Source organism: Zingiber officinale, chromosome 2B (assembly GCF_018446385.1).
Source record: "Zingiber officinale cultivar Zhangliang chromosome 2B, Zo_v1.1, whole genome shotgun sequence".
Classification (NCBI taxonomy): domain Eukaryota; kingdom Viridiplantae; phylum Streptophyta; class Magnoliopsida; order Zingiberales; family Zingiberaceae; genus Zingiber; species Zingiber officinale.
In genome coordinates, this window is record NC_055989.1 from 96,562,685 (window position 1) to 96,584,182 (window position 21,498).

The window sequence follows — 21,498 nt, forward strand, 5'->3', positions numbered from 1 at the left end:
TATGTGTCAGGTTGGGTACGTATCTCCTCAGCATAGATACGTCAGGCTGAATTTGCATACTTGTGTTTTCTCTCTATTTCTGTGTTTAATTCTGCTACATATTTTGATTTCAAAATAAAAGGATAAAGTTTTTTAAAATCACATGATTCGCCCCCTCCTCTTTCACGTGTGTCTCTATCTAACACTAAGAATCTAACAATTGCTCTAAACTAGAATGAACATAAAGAAAATCACCATCGCTTCTTTCTAAATTTTCTTCCTTCACTATATTTATAGATTTTAATGAGTCATCTTTACTCTTTGCACTATCTTTCTTTCTCTTTAGACGATCTCTTAAAGTGACCCTTTACTCCACACATATAGCATATGATCTCATTCTTCTTTCTTGATTTAGATCAGGCTTTACTGTTGTTACCCCTACTCATGTCAAGTTTTACTCCTACCACGTTTGTGGTTACCTTTCAACACAAGCCCTTCACCTTATGAATTCCTTATTGCTAGCTTTCTTCTTTTAATGAAGCACTTGTGACTTCCTCTAGCTTGAGAGTTTATTTTCCCCACATTAGAATCGTAATAAAATTTTTGTACATAGGAGATGATGATAGATAAAGTCTAATCGTTGTCATTGCCTTCGCCTGTAGGTCCTCCTAATGTGACTTCTTCAACGCTTCTGATTTTTTCTCGTCTAACGCATTCATCATATCTTACTGTACCAACATAGCCTTTACTATAATCCAAAGTTTTCAATTTTATCAAACTTCATCGTATCAAATTTTACAGAAGAAATTATAGACATGATAACCTGAAGCTTTGATACCCATTGTTACAATTGTGCTGCAATAATAATAAAAATTGTAAAAGAGAAATCGAACAAGAAGAACTGACAGAGGAGAAAGACAAAGAATTGTTATGATGGAACAATACGTCAAGAACTTTTTACTAGAATTAGATGTAAAATTATAATAATTTTGATGATAATACCTCCTACGTTAACCATGAGATAATTCGAGGAGACTTAAATTATAATAATCCTATTTACATAGTATTTTGACAAAAATATCAAGTCGGGTCAAAATCTCCTAATTCTCACAGGCACAGGTACGGTCAGGCCATACCCACGGGCATGCCCGAGCTAACACGGTATAGTCGTGGGATGGTGTTGCATTGTGGCACGGCATCTCAACCCTCAGAAATTATACGCGCCGGCCGTACCATCGGACAGGGCCGTGTTGGCTCCTGCTCGAATGAGCCATCTCTTCAAAAGGAGATGAATAGACAGACAGACAGACAGTGGGCGGGGCGCTGGTGAAGCATGTCACCCGCTCCACTAAAAATGGAGGGGCGAGTTGTTGTCCTGCAACAACGCCCACCGACCCCACCTCCGTCGGCGCCGTCCCCCGATCCTCGCAGCGGCTTCGACGCCGCATCCAGAACCTTCCACAGCCTGCGTCCGAACGTTTCGCTTCCGCTGCCTGATCGCCCCCTCTCCTTCCTCGCCTACGTCTTGTCCCTCCTCCCCTGCCCCCTCCCCTCCCACCCCGCCCTCGTCGATGCCGCCACCGGCCACGCCATTTCCTTCGCCGATCTCCTCTCCCGGGTCCGCTCCCTCGCCGCCGCACTCCGCTCCCGCATCGGCCTCGCCAAGGGCCACGTCGTCTTCATCCTCGCCCCCGCAGGCCTCGACGTCCCCGCCCTCTACCTCGCTCTCCTCTCCATCGGCGCGGTTATTTCCGCCGCCAATCCCGCCTCCACCCCGGCCGAGATCGCCCACCTCGTCTCCCTCTCCGATCCCCGCATCGCCTTCGCCAGATCCGACAGCGCGGGTAAGCTCCCCCGCCACGTGGCCGCCGTCCTCCTCGACTCGCCCCGCTTCCGCTCGTTATTCGACGGCGACGGAGAGGAAGTCGTGGAGGAGGAGGTCGAGCAATCGAACGTGGCCGTTATACAGTACTCCTCCGGGACGACTGGGATGGTGAAGGCAGCCGCGCTGTCGCATCGCAACTTCATCGCGATGGTCGCGGGATTCCACGCGACCAGGGAACCGAAGGCGGAGGTGTTTCTCTTGGGAGCCCCCTTGTTCCATTCCATGGGCTTCTTCTTTCTGCTGAAAGCCCTGGCGTTGGGCGAGACGACGGTTGTGATGGGGGGCAGGGGAGGCGTGAAGCAAATGCTACAGGCGGCAGAGAGGTATCGGGTGACCGCCATGACGGCGGCGCCACCCGTGGTGGTCGCGATGGCAAAGTGGCCGGAGCCGCTAGACTTAGAAGCTCTGGAGCACATCACCTGTGGCGGCGCGCCACTCCCTGAGGCATCAGCCGTGCGATTCATGAGGCGATTTCCACGCGTGGAGCTCCGTCAGGTATTTACTTTACTTTAACCAAGGAAATTCGTTTATACATTATTTACTTCTGTTTTAGAACCTCATTCAAAGCCCGGCCTTTGTCTTACTTGTCTTAAAATTACAGAATTTACATAAAGTTTCGATTAGTTCTTCACAAAAGATTCATATTTTCTTACCAAAATTTGTTTCTAGAATTTGTCATTTTGCTCTTTCAATTAGATCAGAGCAAAAGGTTGCTCTGTAAATTCCCTTGGAGCAATCTGTATGAGATAAAAAAAAAAATTAAGAGAAAAATCCCATAAATGATCAATTCCACTGCCAGGGTTGTGGAATCCGTGTCAGAGGGCCATCTGGTCATTATTCTTTTTATTCAATACTGGTCCATTAAATTTGGAGCTTTTTATCATGATATAATTTGTATGATTTATATATACTCTATTACGGAGTGATTTACAGTTTGGCTCTGTCCCATCTTGGTCCAGTATAATAAATAATGATCAGAAATGTCAATAATGTGGAAGGATTTGTTCAGACCTCGCTCAAACTGTCAAACCTATAAGGCTTTTATTGTGACGTTGCACAAAGTTTTCTTTTCCTACCACATCTCTGAAGAAAGCAACACTTGATATAGCCAGCAATAATAGCTGCTCCCACTTTGACTCTCGAGCTGTTTTTGGCGTGACGAGTGAATTGTCCGCATGCATGGATCCATGATCTTTAACTTCAAATGTAAGGAAGAATGAAAGCGTAGGGGGGTCAGTACTGCATGAGATTGGGAGTATAAAGAGTTCTATTCTATTGACTCCTTTCTACTTCCTATCTTTAACTGCCTTTCGAACCACCAAAGGGACAACTACACACCTCTCTCTCTCTCTCTCTCTCTCTCTCTCTCTCTCTCTCTCTCTAAACTACCCGAAATCAGTTGTGTCACCTGAGCTTTTCTGGTTGTCTGATCTTTCTGCCACTTAATCCTATTTGTTGATGATTAACTTGATGTAGGAGTAGCCCTCCATAAAATTATATATGTGATCTTGTCTGAGAGCCGGAGAGATGGCGCGCCAAATAGGTGACTGCGCTGTTGACTGCGTGAAGAGTTTGATTTAGAGAAAAAGGGGCTTCTTCCTCTCTGCACACACCAAAGAGAACAGACATGACATCAGTGCCAAAAACTAGGAGAGAGGTCTCTAGCGTAGACTCTCCAATCCTCAAGTCAGTATGCTGGCCGAGCGGAAATAAGAACAATAGATGAGTGTGGATAGTTAGCCTAATTGAGAATAACTTAACATAATATTATCTACCTCGCCAACGGAGAGGCTCCCTCATTTATATACTACCTCTCATAACATCCGCAATCATGAGATGTCAGAGAATCGAGTAAGGGAATATGTACAACCTGGAAGGCGTATAGTCACCGTATGAGGAATCTTCCATTACTCGTGCCCACACACCCCTTTTGTAACTTACGCTATTAATGAGACGGTTGAAGGAATATGCTATCATAATGTGTCTGCATGGAGCGTAGGAATATTCTCTGACAAATGGTTGTTACTCTAACAAGTTGTTGTGTTTCTTTGACAATATTGTCTACTGAGTGCATCTCGACCAGATCTTTGAACCGACTGACTGTATGGCCATCCTTCCCTTAAGCCGCTCGGTTATGCACCAAATAATGTTGGAGATATGCTCTTGAAGTAATATGAAGCTAAGTTCCCCGGTCGGTTCTATGACCGACCTGTCATGTACTGGGATACTTCCTCTTAGAAATGGTGAACTAAGTCCCGAGAGATTCGATCGGTACTTTAAGCCGATCATTCATATGATAAGAGACTTGCCTTAATTTGAAGTGAGGACCTGAGATCTGGAAGTTTGACCAAGTTTATAAGGAGAAATACCTTATACATTTATCTTTCATGCATATATGAGATGAGCGCACTGAGCTAGGTAAACCTGACCGACATTATTACCGATCAGCCATATTAAGGAGGACTGGTATGCGAGGAAACCCATAGGTTCAATCGGTTGTGGGGTCGATCGGTCATATGCTAAAAGACTTGTACTAAGAGTGGGGAGCTGGATCCCCTTACTCTGGATGGACGTATGACCGACTGGACATCCCTTAAACTGAGTTGGCTATTGTATGATCGGATATATAATAGATGTCTTAATATAGGAATGGAGCAGTAGGTCTCTTAGGTCCGATCGGCTGCTAGACTGGTCACCCTCGTACTGAAGGCCTTAGTGCTGGGCGAAGAACAAAGTCCTGTTGACGGTGACACAATGGCTACCACCTCCACTTGATTTTGACTGACACGTCATCTTGACTTTGACTATCATGTCATACCCGACCCGCTCGTAACATCCTGTATCACTCGAGGAAACCCATAGGTTCGACCGGTGGTGGGGTCGGTCATATACTAAAAGACTTGTACTGAAAGTGGGGAGCTGGATCCCCTTACTCCGGATGGACGTATGACTGACCGACTCTATGGCAAGTCAGACATCCCTTAAACTCAGTCGACTATCGAATGATCGGATATATAATAAATGTCTTAATACAGGAATGAAGCACTAAGTCTCTTAGGTCCGACCAGCTCCTGGCCAGTCACCCTCATACTGAAGGCCTTAATATTGGATGAAGAGCAAAGTCTTATTGAGGACGACACGCTGACTACCACCTCCCCTTGACTTTGATTGTCACATTATACCCGGGTCTGCCCGTAACATCCCATATCAATATGAAATGCTTTTTTTAACGATTAATTAATTCATCATTTAACAAAAGCCAGCTATTGACAACCCACCTAACATTCTGACCAAATAGCCAGCTAAAAAAGGAATGTGCTCTCTAATTTTTTTTTTCTAGGAGAGTCGCAGTGCTATTGCTTAATGGATAAGGTTTCATTCCATCAATTCCAGGTTTCAACTACTCTAAAGGAAAAAGATTTCGACTAGCAATGCTTCTTCTTTGTGTGTCTAAAACCGAGAATTATCTGTAGATTTTAATGAAATTAGAAAATTCCTTAAGTTTCAACTGGCATAATGAAAAAGGGAATTTGACTTGGGAAATTTTGTTTTTTTTTAATAATTTGTATTAAACAGAGAATAGTCCTTTTTTGGTGAAATCGGTACAATATGTTCTTGTGAGAATTGGAAAATTCCTCAACTAGGGTGTGCAATGAACAGTGATTTCTTGGGAAACTTTTTCTTTTATGTATGAAACAGAGAATAAGCTTTAGACTTTACTCCAATCAGAATTTGAATTTTGACGGTCAACATGCATTTTGTTTTTTTTTTCCTTCAAAAATGGCCGGGAAATACATGGATAGCGATATCAAAACTACTATCTTTTTTTACATTACTTGTGCAGTGCATCGGCAAGATTCCAATAATAAATTCATTGTCACTCAATGCGATTTACCTGAGAGGAGAAAGATAAATTATTGATTGAATTAGATTAGATGCAACGACCACAGACCATAAGTTTCTTCTGATAGAATCAGATGTAACAACTACTGGTTTTTAGTTTCCTTGTACAAATATGTTTCAATACTGAACCAGTTGTGCAGAAGTGCAATTGAGTCAGTGGCACAGATGGGGCCCTAATTTGCAACTAGTTCAATTTGTTTCCTTGTAGTGCTACAATAAGTAACGACTTTTGGTTAGACAACTGGTCTTTCTCGGTGGAAGGGCATATCGATGTTGTTAGTTAATTTACTAATGGATGCATGATGGCAGGGATATGGATCCACTGAAGGTGGAGGCATATCTAGGATGATCTGTAAAGAGGAGTGTCGTCGGGTTAGGTCCGCTGGTCGCCTCTCCCACAACGTTGAAGCTAAGCTTGTGGATAATGCCACAGGAGAAAGATTGTCAATTGGCCAAACTGGAGAACTATGGGTTAGAAGCCCTTTCGTCATGCTAGGTAATGAAACAGAGCCAATTCATCATTAATACTTGGTTTAAAACTAAGTGAATGGATTATCTCACTGTTATCAGGTTATGTCGGAAATGAGCAAGCAAATGCAATCACCTTCGATGCCAATGGTTGGTTGAAGACTGGTGACCTCTGTTACTTTGATGAGGATGGATTTCTGCACGTTGTGGGTCGGTTGAAGGAATTGATTAAATATAAAGCCTATCAGGTAAATGCAATTAGTCGCTCTGCTCTACGTTGAATAAAATCTTCCCACAATTTACCGGGTAAGTCACTATGGACCAGTGTAGGTTCCACCTGCTGAGTTAGAGCATTTGCTTCAATGTCTACCGGGGATTGCTGATGCTGCAGTGGTTCCGTAAGTTCAACTGATTAGTCGAACTTTGACTTCTCTGTATTTTGGATCTGTCCCATAGTAATTTCTGCTTTCCTTCGTGTCGTAACGCATTGTGGCTGTCTGCGAAATTATAGTTATCCGGATGAGGAAGCAGGCCAAATCCCTATGGCTTTAGTAGTTCCACAGCCAGGATCCAACCTCAGTGAAATAGAAATAATGGATCTCATCGCGAAGCAGGTTTTATATCTTTGTCAATTGTATTTCCTCCTCTGTTCTATTCTACTATCCAGAAACCTCATAATTTGTGCAAAGCAAGATTTGGACTGACTCCTATATATCTTTGTCGTGTTCTAGGTAGCGCCTTACAAGAAGATTCGCAAAGTAGTTTTCACTAACTACATACCGAAAACGCCATCGGGGAAGATCTTGAGAGCAGCATTGCGCAACCATGCAGTTTTCAACTCCTTGTCTAGACTATAATGTGGATTAGTTTTCCAAAACAATTATGATGTGGATAAAGTGATTTGTTTATATTCCAATATAATATGTGTTGGATCTTATCTCTATACGATGGGCTTACTTGTATTTGTAAGCATGCGGATTGATGTCATTAAGTATCAAATTCATTAAGCGATCTAATGAATTATTATGACGGGTTTGAGTTATTGGACGTGAGGTTTATATGGGTAGAATTCGTTAGCCTATATCGTTATTAATGATGGGCTGATAACGGATGTGAGCCCATCATATATAGGGTGTGATCCTCGTTGGATTAGGCATTCTGACAGAACTCTACGCTTCTCATTAACAAAGAGTTTACCGTGCTATCAACCTAGTTCTTTCTGAAGATCCATTTTGGAGGACGACACATAGAGAAGATGACTTTTCCATTGCATTTAGGTTGATCGTCTCAACATCAGTTCATTTAATTTATATTGTATAGTATCATCGATGTAATTAGATCAATGTGCTTAGATTTATTTTCCTTATTCGAGTTCATAATGTTTTAGAATTCATGCGATTAGGAAGATAAATTTTTCAACAAGTGATATCAGAGCCAAAATCGTTTCATCAATTTTATAACATTGAAGTTTAGGTTTTTCATCGATTTTCAGTGTTGTATGCTAGATTTCAATTTAATAGTGTAAAATGATGTTTGATCATCGAAAATCTAGAAAAGAAAATCTAGGATAGGTCCAAAGGAAAATTACTATTAGGCTAGATATATGTTTAAAGTAGCTCACTATATACATGTTATTGTGTGGATTATGTGCGTAATATATCATTCAAAAGAAGACATGTTATGTGGCCGATTAATGTAATAAAATGCTGGAGTTATAATTCATATTTAGTAATATTTATAAATCATGCACATAATTTGTCGACCCAAAGAAAAGCACGTTGTGTGGCTGACTATGATCGCCTTGAGCTGGGATCAAAGTATAACTAAAAATTATAATTTAATCCAAAGATTAATTGTAATGTTGTGCTTGCCATCTCATAAGGACCCATTTATATGCATATATTTAAGTTTATTTTTATTTCACTATTTACACATATATATATATGCATGTTCTTACTGATAATGTTGACGTTTGTTCTTGTTGGGTCACTTCGGGAGCTAGAGGAGGGGTGATTAGATCCATTCACTTCGATGAGTTGTTGCAGTGGAAAACACTCAAGCAAATGCGCCAAAGATTTACTTGGTATCCACCTTAAGAAAAGGTGACTAATCCAAGGATCCGACCCTCACTCACACATCCACTATAAAACACTCTTTCTCGGAAACACTATGGAGGCGGAGAAGCTTGCACAAACTTACACACACAGTAGATACAAGAAGAGAAAAATATAAGCTGATACAAATGAAATCGTACAAGATTTACAATGAAGAAACCCTATCTTACTCTATTCTTACTTGTAGGCACCTCTTGAACCTTAGAAGTGCAACAACATTTGTCTCCAAGAAGCTTCCAAGAACTGATGTGAAGATCTGCGCTCGGTGAAGAGAGTGGAAGAGAAGAGATCGAGAGTGAGAGAACTGAACAGTGCACACGAACCCTTTTATCGGGTACACAACAGCTAGTTTTTCAACCTTAAGAGACTACTATAATCACTTAAGTGTTCTTAGTCGATCAAACGAATTGATTAAAAATTTTTATGTTCGATCGCAAGAAACCCCGTAAGCGATTAAGCTTACCTACTTAATCGCTTACTAAACTCTCTGTGTCTTTCGCGAAAACCAGCTTAAGCGATCACCCTGATAAGCTTAGCAGGACGTAATCGATTACACTAATCAATTATGCATGCCTAATCGACTAACCTAATCGATTAGGCATGCTTCTGTTTGCTCATGTCAAACTCCTTAATCGATCACCCTAATCGATTAAGGTCTTGGTAATCGACTACCCTAATCGGTTACCAACTCTAACTTCTTCCATCCAAGTCTAGGGTTCCCTTTCCAATATTCGGTCAACCATGACCTACTAGGACTTCTCATTGTCTGGCATCTGGTCAACCTTGACCTACTAGAACTTCTTCACCAAGTGTCCGGTCAATCCTTTGACCCACTTGGACTTTTCTCTTTGTGCCAAGTATCTAGTCAATTCTTTGACATACTTGGACTTTCAATCACCAGGTGTCCGGTCAACCTTGACCCACCTAGATTTCCACATGCCTGGCTTCACTCACCAGGACTTTTCCCACTATCTAGCTTCACTCACTAGGGCTTTCACCTGACTTCACTCATCAGGATTTTCATCTGTCTAGCTTCACTCACTAGGATTTTTCCATTGCCTAGCTTCACTCACTAGGTCTTTCACCTGCCTTCACTCACCAAGATTTTCATCTGCCTAGCTTCACTCACTAAGACTTCAACCTAGCTTCACTCACCAGGATTTTCATCTTCTACCAACCTTCCCGTTGGATTTGTCCTTGCCTAACCTCCAGTTAGGGCTTCCTAGTCAAGTATCCGGTTAACCTTGACCAACTTGACTTTTCTTCACATAAAACTGGTTAAACCTTGACCAGAGGAGAATTGCACCAATAATTTTTTTCAAATGCACAATTGCACCTACAATCTCTATATATTGTCAAACATCGAAACTCAAATATCAAGACTCAAACTTGAACCAACTCAAGTTTAATCAAACTGGTCAACCTTGACCTAGGAGATATTATACCAATAATTTTTCCCTCTTGTCTTTTAATAACATATTCAATATCTGCCAATTGTAATAACATTTCAATGTTCTGGACAATAAACGTACTCGATGTAAAAGGATCAATGATAAGAGTAAAGGTAGTAAAACTACAATGTGTAGAAGTGAATTTTTAAATTTTGTTAGTTCGGAAGTTAATTTAGCTAGTGTACTAATCGACACTTGTGAATAAATACTAGAGCAACTACTGACAAAAATATCACTATGTAAGATTGTCTAATAAGTTAATTGCCAAATAAAGCTAAAAGAAACATCTATACGGGTAATGATAAGAAGACTAAAATAAAAGTTATATGTTCTTTTAGCTTTTATCTAGGAATCAATGTATTTTTGAATTTGAAAAATACATTTTTAGTATCATCATTTAGATGAAACTTAGGGGGCGTTTGGTTTAGAGGAATAGGAGTGGGGAATGGGAATGAGAATCATTGATTGTCATTGTTAATGTTTAGATTATAGGAATAGGAATACAAATAAGGAAATGAATCCTTGAAATTGGGTAATGACTCATTCCTATGTACCTCCCCTTCAATAAGACATTATCCTATTTTTATCAATCAAAGTATTTCCTTATTTCAAAAATACCCTTGACCTAAAACTAAAATTTTCTCCCTTAATATCAAATATCAAAATATATTTATTTATTTTTTCTTTCATATCACTTCTCTCTTCTTGTTCTCTCTCATCATATTTTCTCTCTCATCATTTTATCACATACTTTCTCTCTCCTTAATCTCTCTTATCACACTCTCTTTCCTCTTTTTTCTCATTACACTTTCTCTCTCCTCAATCTCTTCCATCACACTCTCTTCCTTCTTTTTTTTCTCATCATACTTTCTCTCTCCTCAATCTCTTCCATCACACTCTTTTTTTTCTCATCTCACTTTCGCTCTCATCACACTTTCTCTCTCCTCAATCTCTCTTGTTACACTCCCTCCTTTTTTTCCTCAACATACTTTCTCTTTCATCATATTTTCTCCCTCATCATACTTTCTCTCTCCTCAATCTCTCCCATCACACTCACTGTTCTATTTTTTTTCATCACATTTTCTCTCTCATCACACTTTTCTCTCTCACCATACTTTCTCTCTCCTCAATCTCTCTCATCACACTCTCTCTTCATTCTTTCTCATCACACTTTCTCTCTCATCATACTTTCTCTCTCATCATTCTCTTTCATCATATTTTTCTCTACATTCATCTTTCTCTCACATCTAATTTTTTCCTCTTATTTTCCTTTAAGGGTAAAAAAGAAAATTTTGATTTATTCCGATAGAAAATATGCAAGTAACCAAACATTACTTTTAAGAGTGATATCCATGCTCATACTCATTCCCATTCCACAATACAATGATTCCCATTCCGATTCCTATTCCTAGGAAAGAACCAAACGCCCCCTTAGTTTCCATTTCTTGTTTGGACAGCTCCGGATATTGTTCATTTGGAAATGAAACATTTAGTATTTTCCAAAATTCAATTTTGATTTATACTGGTTCCTTGATTGAAAAGCTAAACAAGTTAAACACCATAGCTCCTACAATCAACTAGATAATGCATAATATAAGTACAAAATACAATTTGATTGATGAGAATTCATCAATAATGAGGCATAGACATTTATGACATATATTCCAACAACGCCTAGAAAGGTTAACGTCACAAGGTATTCTTGATTCCCTTGACATATTAGACTTTGATGTCTGTATATAGTATGTCAAAGGGAAAACAACTAACAAGAAGAATAAATGTTCAAATTGATGCAGCAGCATCTTAGAATTGATTCATACAAACATTTGTGGGTCATTCTATAAAGCATCCTGAAATGATATATACTTTATTAGTTTTATTGATGACTACTCACGCTATGTTTACTTGTAACTTTTGCATGACAAGTCACAGTCCTTGAAAGTGTTCAAGATCTTTAAAGAGGAAGTTGAAAATCAACTAAGCAAGAAGATTAAAACTATCAAATCTGACCTTGGAAGTAAATATTATGGTTGATATAATGGATCAGGTGAACAACATTTAGGACATTTTGTAAATTATCTTTATGAGTGTGGGATAGTAGCTCAATATACTATGTCTAGTACTTCTCATCATAATGGCATAGCCGAGCGTAGAAATTGGATCTTAAAAGACATGGTAAAAAGCATGATGACGTTACTTCTTTATCATAGTTCTTGTGAGGTGAAGTACTAAAGACTGTAGTATATTTACTCAATAGAATATTTAGTAACACTGTGAGTAAAATCACATATAAGTTGTGGATATATAATAAACTGAGCATTAGACATCTGTATGTCTGAGGTTGTCCAACTAAGGCTATACCTTATAAGTCAGATGAAAGAAAAATTAGACTCAAGGGCAATCAATTATCATTTTATGGGTTACTCTAAAACATTAAGGGGCTTTAAGTTTTAAGTCCCCTCAAGTAGGCCCTTTTTTGAGACCAGTAATGCTTACTTTATTAAGGGTACTAGGAATATTAAAGTCAAGGATATATCTTTTAAGGAGAGCATTGGTGATCCTACTATGATTACTATTAGTGCAAGTAGTAGTGGTATGGTAATCATACTCTATGCCAATGGAGTTGCACATCTAGTGGGAGTCATACACCATGACATTTCTGTGCCCCCTCCAATACAAATGGAGGAACTGTTGGCTCACGTTGAGGGTTTTCCTCCTATGGTTGAGAAAGTTCCCCAACCTCCTCAAGTACAATTGTCACTAAGGAGATCTATGATTTCATGTGATTATATTTATATCAAGGAGCATGAGTTTGACATAAAATTGGAAAGTGATCCTATGTCTTGCTAAGAAGTCAAACAATACTCTAATACAAAAAGATGGATCAAAGCAATAAAAGAAGAGATGAAGTCCATGACAAATAAAGGCATTTGAAAACTTATCAAATTGCTTGAAGGAACAAAACATGTTAGTTGTAAATAGATATTTAAAATCAAATGATATTTGAAAGGCAATATCTAAAAGTATAAAGCTTGCCTTGTTGACACAGTATTCACTGAGGAGAACATTGATTATAAGAAGATTTTCTTGCTAGTTTCGATGAAAGACTCTCTTAGAGCAATTATATCACTTGAAGCTCATTATGATTTGGAGGTACACCAAATGGATGTAAAGACTACATTCTTCAATAGTAATACTGAAGAAAATATATAATTGGTGTTGATCCGGCGGTTAGAACCGGGGACCCCTATTTTGAGGGGTCAACGCCCCGCGAAAGTCAAACGGCCAGGTGGCCGACCGGAGACGTTTTGTGAGCCGGTCGGAACCTCCCGGCCGGCCGACCGAGGAATATCTGACGGTAAGAGGCGCCCCGGCGGGAGTCGGGGTTCCGACACTCAGTGGAACAGTAGCAAGGAGCCGAGCGGAAGGCCTAAGAGAAGGTGATATACTGTTAACAGTCCTTACATAGCACCCTACCGAAATTCTCCCCAGCATATCGAAGTAAATGGCAGTCCGGACGGGAGGGGAGTTTCGTCCGGCCAGGGTGTGAGATGAGGTCCGTTCGGCCGGCGCGTGAACTCCCCGTCCAGCCGGACGGACGGATGTCCCGACCTGTGGGGGGTAAAGATAGACAAGAACACCTTCTGACAGCCGTCAAGACCTATGGCTAGGCTATACTCCAAGTCTGACAACGAGGGGTTCTGTTGTCCCATCAAGGACATACTCGGACTGTAGCAGTATGGCGTCAGGTAAGCTTTCTGACAGACACATACCGAGGTATGGGTTGCGGACACGTATGCACCTCGGTGGACGTGCAGGAGCTCTTTCGCCGCTCTATATAAAGGGCCGCATACTTCGCCGGAGGTACGCGAAAAAAACACCTCTGGAGCCACTTTCTTCATTGTTTGCTTGCCTGACTTGAGCGTCGGAGGGTCGCTGCAGGGAACCCCTTCCCGGCCCGATTTCTGTGCAGGTTCGCCGGAGGTTCGTGCAACCAGTCGAAGATCCACGTCAGCAGCCGGGAGCGCCACGTGCCCAGCGTCCGTTGATTCAGCATTCAGACAGGATCAATTTGGCGCCGTCTGTGGGAACGCTCCTGCATCCGAACGGAAACAATGGACGAGGCTGGACGACAACACACGGTGACGCTTTCGACGGAGGAACTCGACGCTCTGATCGAGATAAGGGCCGCCAAGCTTGTGGAGCAAAAACAAAAAGCCACAGCCGAGCGGCCGGAGCAGCAAGCAACGTCAGCGTCTGGTGGTCGAGCGGAAGCATCGCCGGCCACCGTTGCATTTCATCGAGCCCTATTCCGTACCCCTGAAGCCGCAGCAGCTCATAGAGATCAGGGATCTTCTTCGGACGAAATGCCTAGACGAGACGACAGAAAAGGGAAAGCCCCCCGAGCGGACGCATCGCCCGAGCGGATCAATCGCCAATTTTCAGAGGCTATTCTACGCGACCCTTTGCCCAAGCATTACGTACCTCCGACGATCGGCGAATACAACGGGACCACCGATCCGGATGATCATTTGGGCAAGTTTGATAACACGGCCACCCTGCATCAGTACACAGATGGGGTGAAGTGCCGGGTTTTCCTCACCACTCTCTCAGGATCGGCTCAACGGTGGTTTCGGAGGCTGCCGGACGGATCCATAACAAGCTTCAAGGACTTCCGAACGGTCTTCCTCCATCATTTTGCCAGCAGTCAGCGCTATCAAAAAACCAGCGTTAGTCTGTTCGCCATCAAACAAGAAGTCCGTGAATCGCTCCGAGCTTACATCCAGCGGTTCAACAAAGTGACCATGGATATTCCAATGGTCACCTCCGAGACCATGATGAATGCCTTCACACAAGGCCTAGTGGATGGGGATTTCTTCCGATCGCTCATCCGAAAGCCGCCCCGAGATTATGATCACATGCTACACCGGGCTAACTAATACATCAACGTGGAAGAAGTGCAAGCGGCTAGGAAAAAAGAAACTCCAACCGAGCGGGCTCCTCCTGCCGAGCGGAAACAGCACGCCACTCATCAACCGCCAAGAGGACCGAGGGCTGAAGCAATCCGCTCCCCTCATGTGAGGTCCCAAGTGCAAGAAGTAGCAGCTGAACGGCCCAAGCCAAAGAAGAAATGGACTCCCATGTTCTGCTCAATCCACCGCACGGATACGCACAACACAAGGGATTGTCCAAGTCTTCCCTTCGTGGCTCATCCCGTGCCCCGGAATGGCGGACGACGGTCTCCCTCAGTCGACAGGCGACAGAGAACTCATGAAGCCGATCGGACTCGAACCGAGAAGCGACAGCAACAGACACCTGATCGGCACCGCTCTCCAAGACAGGAGAATCGCTGAAAGTCACGAAAACAGTCCCGACCATCCGCTCGGGAAGAAGAGAATAGAAGCAATACTTCCCGAGGCGAGATCAATATTATTGCTGGCGGGCCGACCGGAGGAGACTCCAACCGAGTAAGAAAGGCGAGCGTCCGGCAGCTCCAGGTCCATGCGATCGGCTGCAGCCGGGAGCGGGCGAGTGGACCCGAAATCAGTTTTGGGCCCGGGGACTTGGAAGGAGTGGAAGTACCCCACGACGACGCTCTGCTCATCAAGGCGGTAATAGCCAATTATACTATTCACCGCGTATTTGTTGACACAGGAAGCTCAGTCAACATCATATTTAAGAAGGCGTTCGATCAGCTACAAATCGATCAAGCCGAGCTGCTACCCATGACAAACCCCCTATACGGGTTTACGGGTAACGAAGTTCAGCCGGTCGGACAAATCCGGCTGGCTATCTCGCTGGGAGAAGAGCCGCTCAGGAGGACGAGGACAGCAAACTTCGTGGTGGTCGACTCTCCCTCGTCCTACAACGTCATTTTGGGACGACCGGCGCTCAGCGAGTTCCGAGCGGCCGTCTCCACCTTCTATCAGAAGATCAAGTTCCTCGTGGAGGATAGAGTGGGTGAAGTACGGGGAGATCAACTTGCAGCTCGGCGATGCTACATCGAGATGGTCCGAGCAGAAGCCAATTCCGCTCGGAAGGCGCCCCGGATCAAGGTAAACGCCATCACTGAAAAGCCACCCTCTTTAATTTATGAAGAAAAAGAGGAAGTGCAGATTCACCCAACCCGATCGGAGGCCACGACCTTTATTGCGTCCGATCTGGAGGCCAACCAGAAGGAGGAAGTGATCAAATGCCTCCAGAGAAATTGTGATGTCTTCGTCTGGTCGACATATGAGCTGCCTGGAATTTTGCCAAGCATAGCGCAGCACGAGCTACATGTCCGACCGGACGCTCGGCTAGTAAAGCAGAGAAAAAGGGATTTCAGCGATGAGCAGAATTCCATCATCCGGGCGGAAGTTGAGAAGCTTCTAGAAGCCGGCCATATACGAGAAGTGCAGTTCCCGAGCTGGCTGGCTAACGTAGTATTAGTCTCCAAGCCGGGCAACAAGTGGAGAGTATGCATAGATTTCCGGGATCTCAACAAAGCTTGCCCGAAAGACTTTTATCCTCTGCCCCGGATAGATCAGCTGGTGGACTCTACGGCCGGCTGCGAATTAATATGTATGCTCGACGCTTACCAAGGCTATCATCAGGTGCCGCTCGCCCGTGAAGATCAAGAAAAAGTCAGCTTTGTGACTGCCGACGGCACCTACTGCTATAATGTGATGCCGTTCGGATTAAAGAACGCGGGAGCCACTTATCAACGCTTGATGAACAAAGTGTTTAAAGAGCAGATCGGGCAGAATCTGGAAGTTTATGTGGACGACATTCTCATCAAGTCCGTCCGAGCGGCCGATCTCTTCAAAGACATGGAGGAAACCTTCCGGACGCTACGCAAATATGGAGTCAAGCTAAATCCCCAGAAGTGCCTGTTTGGAGCAAAAGGAGGGCGTTTCTTGGGGTACATAGTAACCGAGCGGGGCATCGAAGCAAAACCCAGCAAGGTGAAAGCTCTGCAAGACATGCCGCCTCCAAGAAATACAAGGGAAGTGCAGCGTTTGACCGGTCGGATAACTGCTCTGTCCAGATTCATCTCCAAAACCGCCGACTGGAGCCTTCCTTTTTTCAAAATCTTGCGCAAGGCCACTAAATTTCATTGGGACGAAGAATGCGACCGGGCGTTCGAAGATTTAAAGGCATATCTGAATTCTCTCCTGGTATTAGCCAAGCCGGTTGCGGGTGAGCCACTTTGTATCTACCTATCCTCGACTGAGCAGGCAATCGGCTCGACACTAGTGAGGGCGAGCGGAGAAGAGCCGGTGTATTTCCTTAGTCATATTTTAAAAGATGCTGAATCTCGCTACACTGGGCTCGAAAAGCTGGCCTTCGCTCTGGTCCTCGCCGCTCGGCGCCTTCGCCCATACTTCCTGGCGCATACCATCATTGTCAAAACCAATAGCCCGCTCGGGCGTGTATTACTGAATCCAGAAGCGTCCGGGCGGCTCATCAAATGGACGATGGAGTTAAGTGAATTTGACATCCAATACCAGCCCCGCTCGGCAATCAAAGCATAGTCCTTGGCCGATTTTGTGACTGAGGTGCAGAAGCCGGAGCCGGAAGCTATGTGGAGAATATATGTGGACGGGTCGTCCACTCGGTTCGGAAGCGGGATTGGAATACTACTACTCTCCCCCCAAGAAGAGAAGATGCACCTATCCGTCCGGCTGGACTACAAAGCTACAAACAATGAGGCAGAGTATGAGGCCCTCATAGCCGGCTTGCAGGCAGCACGGCATGTGGGAGCCGGTCGGGTAACGCTTCATTCGGATTTCCAGTTGGCCGCTCAGCAGCTCTCTGGTACCTTCGAAATCAACAGTGCTCGGCTTAAGCTCTACGCTGAAGCCTTTGAAAGGCTTAAAGCAGATTTTAGAGAAGTTATTGTCCAGAAGATACCCAGAGCAGAAAATCAAGCGGCCGATGAGTTAGCCAAACTCGCGAGCTCAATAACGCCGATCGCCATTCAGTAGCCAATTGAACAAGTGTTGTTGGTGGCGCACGTCGATCGCACGGAAGGCCTTACATTTCCGAGCGACTGGAGGGCACCCATTACGGAGTTTCTGCGCTCGGGCGCCACACTGTCCGATCAGAATGAAGCCCAGCTGCTAAGGAGGAGAGCTGGTCGGTTCACACTCATCGGCGATCAGCTTTACAAGAAGGCTTTCTCACGCCCGCTGTTGAAATGCGTGAGCTCGGAGGACTCGGCTTACATCCTCCAAGAAGTACATCAAGGATCGTGCGGAGGGCATCCGGGCGGACGATCGCTGGCTAAGAAGATCCTGCTAGCCGGGTACTTCTGGCCAACCTTACAAGCAGACGCCGCTCGGACTGTGTCGACGTGCCTTTCGTGCCAGAAGTACCATAACTTCTACCACCGACCGGCAGAGGAAATGAAGGTATCCACAGTCTCATGTCCGTTCGATCAATGGGGGATGGATATTGTTGGTCCATTTCCAATGGCGACCGGACAGCGAAAATTTCTGCTAGTGGCGGTCGATTATTTTTCCAAGTGGGTGGAGGCCGAGCTGCTAGCCAGGATCACCGAACAGATGGTCAAAAAATTCATCTGGCAACACATCATCTGTCGGTTCGGCATCCCTCGCCGACTGGTTTCCGACAATGGACGACAATTCACAGGGAAGTTGCTCGAGGACTGGTGCAAAAGCTATGACATCGAGCAACACTTCACGTCCGTGGCCTACCCCCAAAGCAACGGTCAAGCCGAAGTAGCCAACCGGGAAATTCTTCGTATTTTGCGTGCTCGGCTCGACCACTTGGGAGGAAGCTGGGTAGATGAAGTGCCAGACGTCTTATGGGCCATCCGAACGACTCCAAAGGAAGGGACGGGCGTCACGCCTTTCCATCTGGTGTATGGTGGAGAAGCGGTCATTCCTGTTGAAGTCGGCGTCGAGTCCGCTCGGATCCAAAATTATGATGAGGACAATGCCGAACGGAGAAACCTGGAGCTGGATTTGATCGAAGAAGAAAGAGCCAAGGCGTCCGTTCGGCTGATAGCGTACCGGCAGCGGATGAAGCAAAACTACAATCGCCGCGTAATCCCCAGATCATTCCAGGTCGGCGATCTTGTCTGGAAGAAAGTCAAGCCGGTCGGCGACGTCGGCAAGCTGGAAGCACCATAGGCGGGCCCCTTCAAGGTTATTGAAAAGCTCCGCTCGGGCGCTTACTATTTGGAGGATGGAGACGGGCGTCAGCTGGACCGGCCGTGGAGCGCGAATCATCTCCAGCCTTATCGGGCTGGGTGAAAGGTGCACTAATGTAAATTATTTTTGCATATATTTTGGTCGCTCGTACCCTTGTAATGCAGGAAGCAAAATTAATTCAAAGGATGACCAATGGGTTTGCCGAGCAGCTGTATTGAAGTTAGCCTTAAAAAAGGTCGTCGAGCTCCGACGTTAAATATCGAGAGACGAGCCGGCGTCTATAAACGTCCGAGCGGAAGACCGTCAAGCTCCGACGTTAAATATCGAGAGACGAGCCGGCGTCTATAAACGTCCAAGCGGAAGACCGTCGAAAGACAACTCGGCGTTTATAAACCCACCGATCGGACAGTAGTCAAGTTCCGACGGTAAAATTCAACGGGCAACCGGAGCCTATGAGGCCGCCGGATGGATGGTTTTCTGCGCAGCCCTCGGTAGAACCCGACGTAACAGGGTTGGGCCGAGCGGCTACTTTACCACATGTACTTGGTAACAAAATGCTCAAGACTAAGGCGAAAAACAAAAATCGGACGCGGGAAGAATGGACAAATAACAAGAGACAGTTCATCCACGCCGATCGGCGGATTGACAAAATTTATAAAGTTTGCCCCGAACAGCGCGCATACAGAAAATTACAAAATAGCCTCACAGACAGATTCTTAGTCATCAAAATTAAAAAGATGGTCAGGGATGGAGCCCATCATGGTCGCCAGGTCTTCGGCAGGGACGGACAGATCGGCAGGAGCATGGCCTTTGTTCTTCATGTATTCCACCGCCACTTTGATTGCCTCCTCAAAAGTCAAGGAGAGCTTGTCGGTAAACTTCTCGCCAAACTCGTCCGAGCGGACGAAGGCTTTGCGCACCTCCGCCGATCGACCGGGCTCTCCATCTTGGTAATCCTTGAGAGTAGTCTGGGAAGCATCCAGAGTAGCTTGAAGATCTTGCAAGGCTCCTTCTATTTTGGTTCGATCGGCGAAGCGACCCTCCCGTTCGGCAGTTAGCGAGGCGTCTAGCTCCTTCACCCGTTGTTCCAGCCCCCGGTTCTCCACCTTCATCAAGTCCATATCATCAATGGCCTTGAGCTTCCGAGCGGTCACGGTCTTTATTTCTTTATCCCGCTTCTTGACTAAGGCTTCGAGGCGGGCAACCTCGCTTGTCAAGCCGGAAGTCTTACCCCGCTCAGCTTCCAGCAACCTTTTGGCCTTCTCCAGAGCGGCCGTCGATTGTCTGCTGTCCCCCGCAGCCTTGAGCTTCTTCAGTTCGTCCTCCAGCTCGGCCAACTGATTGCTAATGGCAATCTGCTCCACCCAGTTCTGCGAGCAAACGTGAACAAGTTAAAAACTTAATTCAAATACATGAACAAAGAAAAAGAGCATACCTCGGTGGCCTGTTGTAGGTTGCTGTCGCCGAGCTGCCCGGGAGTCATCACGGCTATTCGGCGCCGAGCATCCTCCCAAGTTTTTGCAAGAGGGCCCGTCAAGGTGATCTGCTGCTCGGGGACCACTGGCCGATCAGTAGCAGCCATGTATTCCTCCGAGGGGAGGCGCAGGACGGTTTTAATTAAGTTTGGGCCGCTCGGCTCGCTCTGAGAAGCAGCTGCCTCACCGGACGGCCTACCGGTGGACGAAGAAGGAAGTTCGCCCAACCACCTGATACGACGCAGAGTTTTCAGTGGACTGGACGGCGGCACCTCAAAGCTTGCCCTCGGTGAGCCATGCGGTGTCGGGGTGCTCTCTAGGGAAATCGTCCCGGATAACATCGGAGCGTCAACGCCCCGCTCGGATGGTGGCTCATCAGATGGAACCGATGTAGGTGCCGACTCTGGTCGTCTGCGCTTCCGAGTGAGCAGTGGAATATCGTCGGCCGAACGGCCCTCTACCTCGACTTGAGCAGAGGGTTCTACGTCGCCCGTGGCCTCGTCGTGAGAAGCAGGGGCGTCCAAGGCTTCGGGGATAGTTTGAGTCCCCTCACCTTCTTCGCTGGCCGGACCAGCTGAAGCCGAGCCCCGCTCGGCGACCTCCCTATCCTTTACCGCCTCAATATTGGCGGCTTTCAGCTTGAGCTTTTCGGTTGCCTTGGGCGCCACATGATTTCAGTTGCAGAAGCAAAAAATAAATCAGTTAGAACAAAACAAACAGGAAGATAAGGGAACTTATTCATGCTGCAGGGCAGATCGGCCGGGGTAGAAGACAAGTCGAATATATACATTACTCCCGGGAGGAGCAGCTTGTCGATATGATAGCGCTGGCCGACCAGCCGATCGGCTGCATGAAGGTAGGCCGCATCGCCTCTAAACTTGCCGAGCTCTGGTTGCGCGGGCATTGCCGTCTGCCATTTGACACGGAAGGTCGGCGGCTCGGGGAAACGCACATAGAAAAAGTGCTCCTTCCAATGTTTGTTGGAGCTTGGCATGTTATCAAAAAGAACGAAACCTGTCCTAGATTGAAAAACAAAAGTTCCCCACTCGGTCTGTTTGGGGT

General features: G+C 45.2%; 1 protein-coding gene across 2 annotated transcripts; it reads left to right on the top strand.

Annotated features, from left to right (window-relative positions):
• The first annotated feature begins 1,258 nt into the window (after window positions 1–1,258).
• LOC122046452 (4-coumarate--CoA ligase-like 7) lies at window positions 1,259–7,264 on the top strand. Of its 2 annotated transcripts, XM_042607160.1 has the most exons (6): window positions 1,259–2,359; window positions 6,077–6,263; window positions 6,338–6,483; window positions 6,566–6,633; window positions 6,747–6,849; window positions 6,967–7,264. In XM_042607160.1, exons 1-6 carry the CDS (start codon window positions 1,313–1,315, stop codon window positions 7,090–7,092), a joined length of 1,677 nt encoding a protein of 558 aa, XP_042463094.1. In that variant the 5' UTR covers window positions 1,259–1,312; the 3' UTR covers window positions 7,093–7,264. The 2 variants fall into 2 exon arrangements, with proteins under 2 accessions (XP_042463094.1, XP_042463095.1); XM_042607161.1 differs by lacking the exon at window positions 6,967–7,264 and having other exon boundaries at window positions 6,561–6,633.
• Window positions 7,265–21,498: the final 14,234 nt, after the last annotated feature.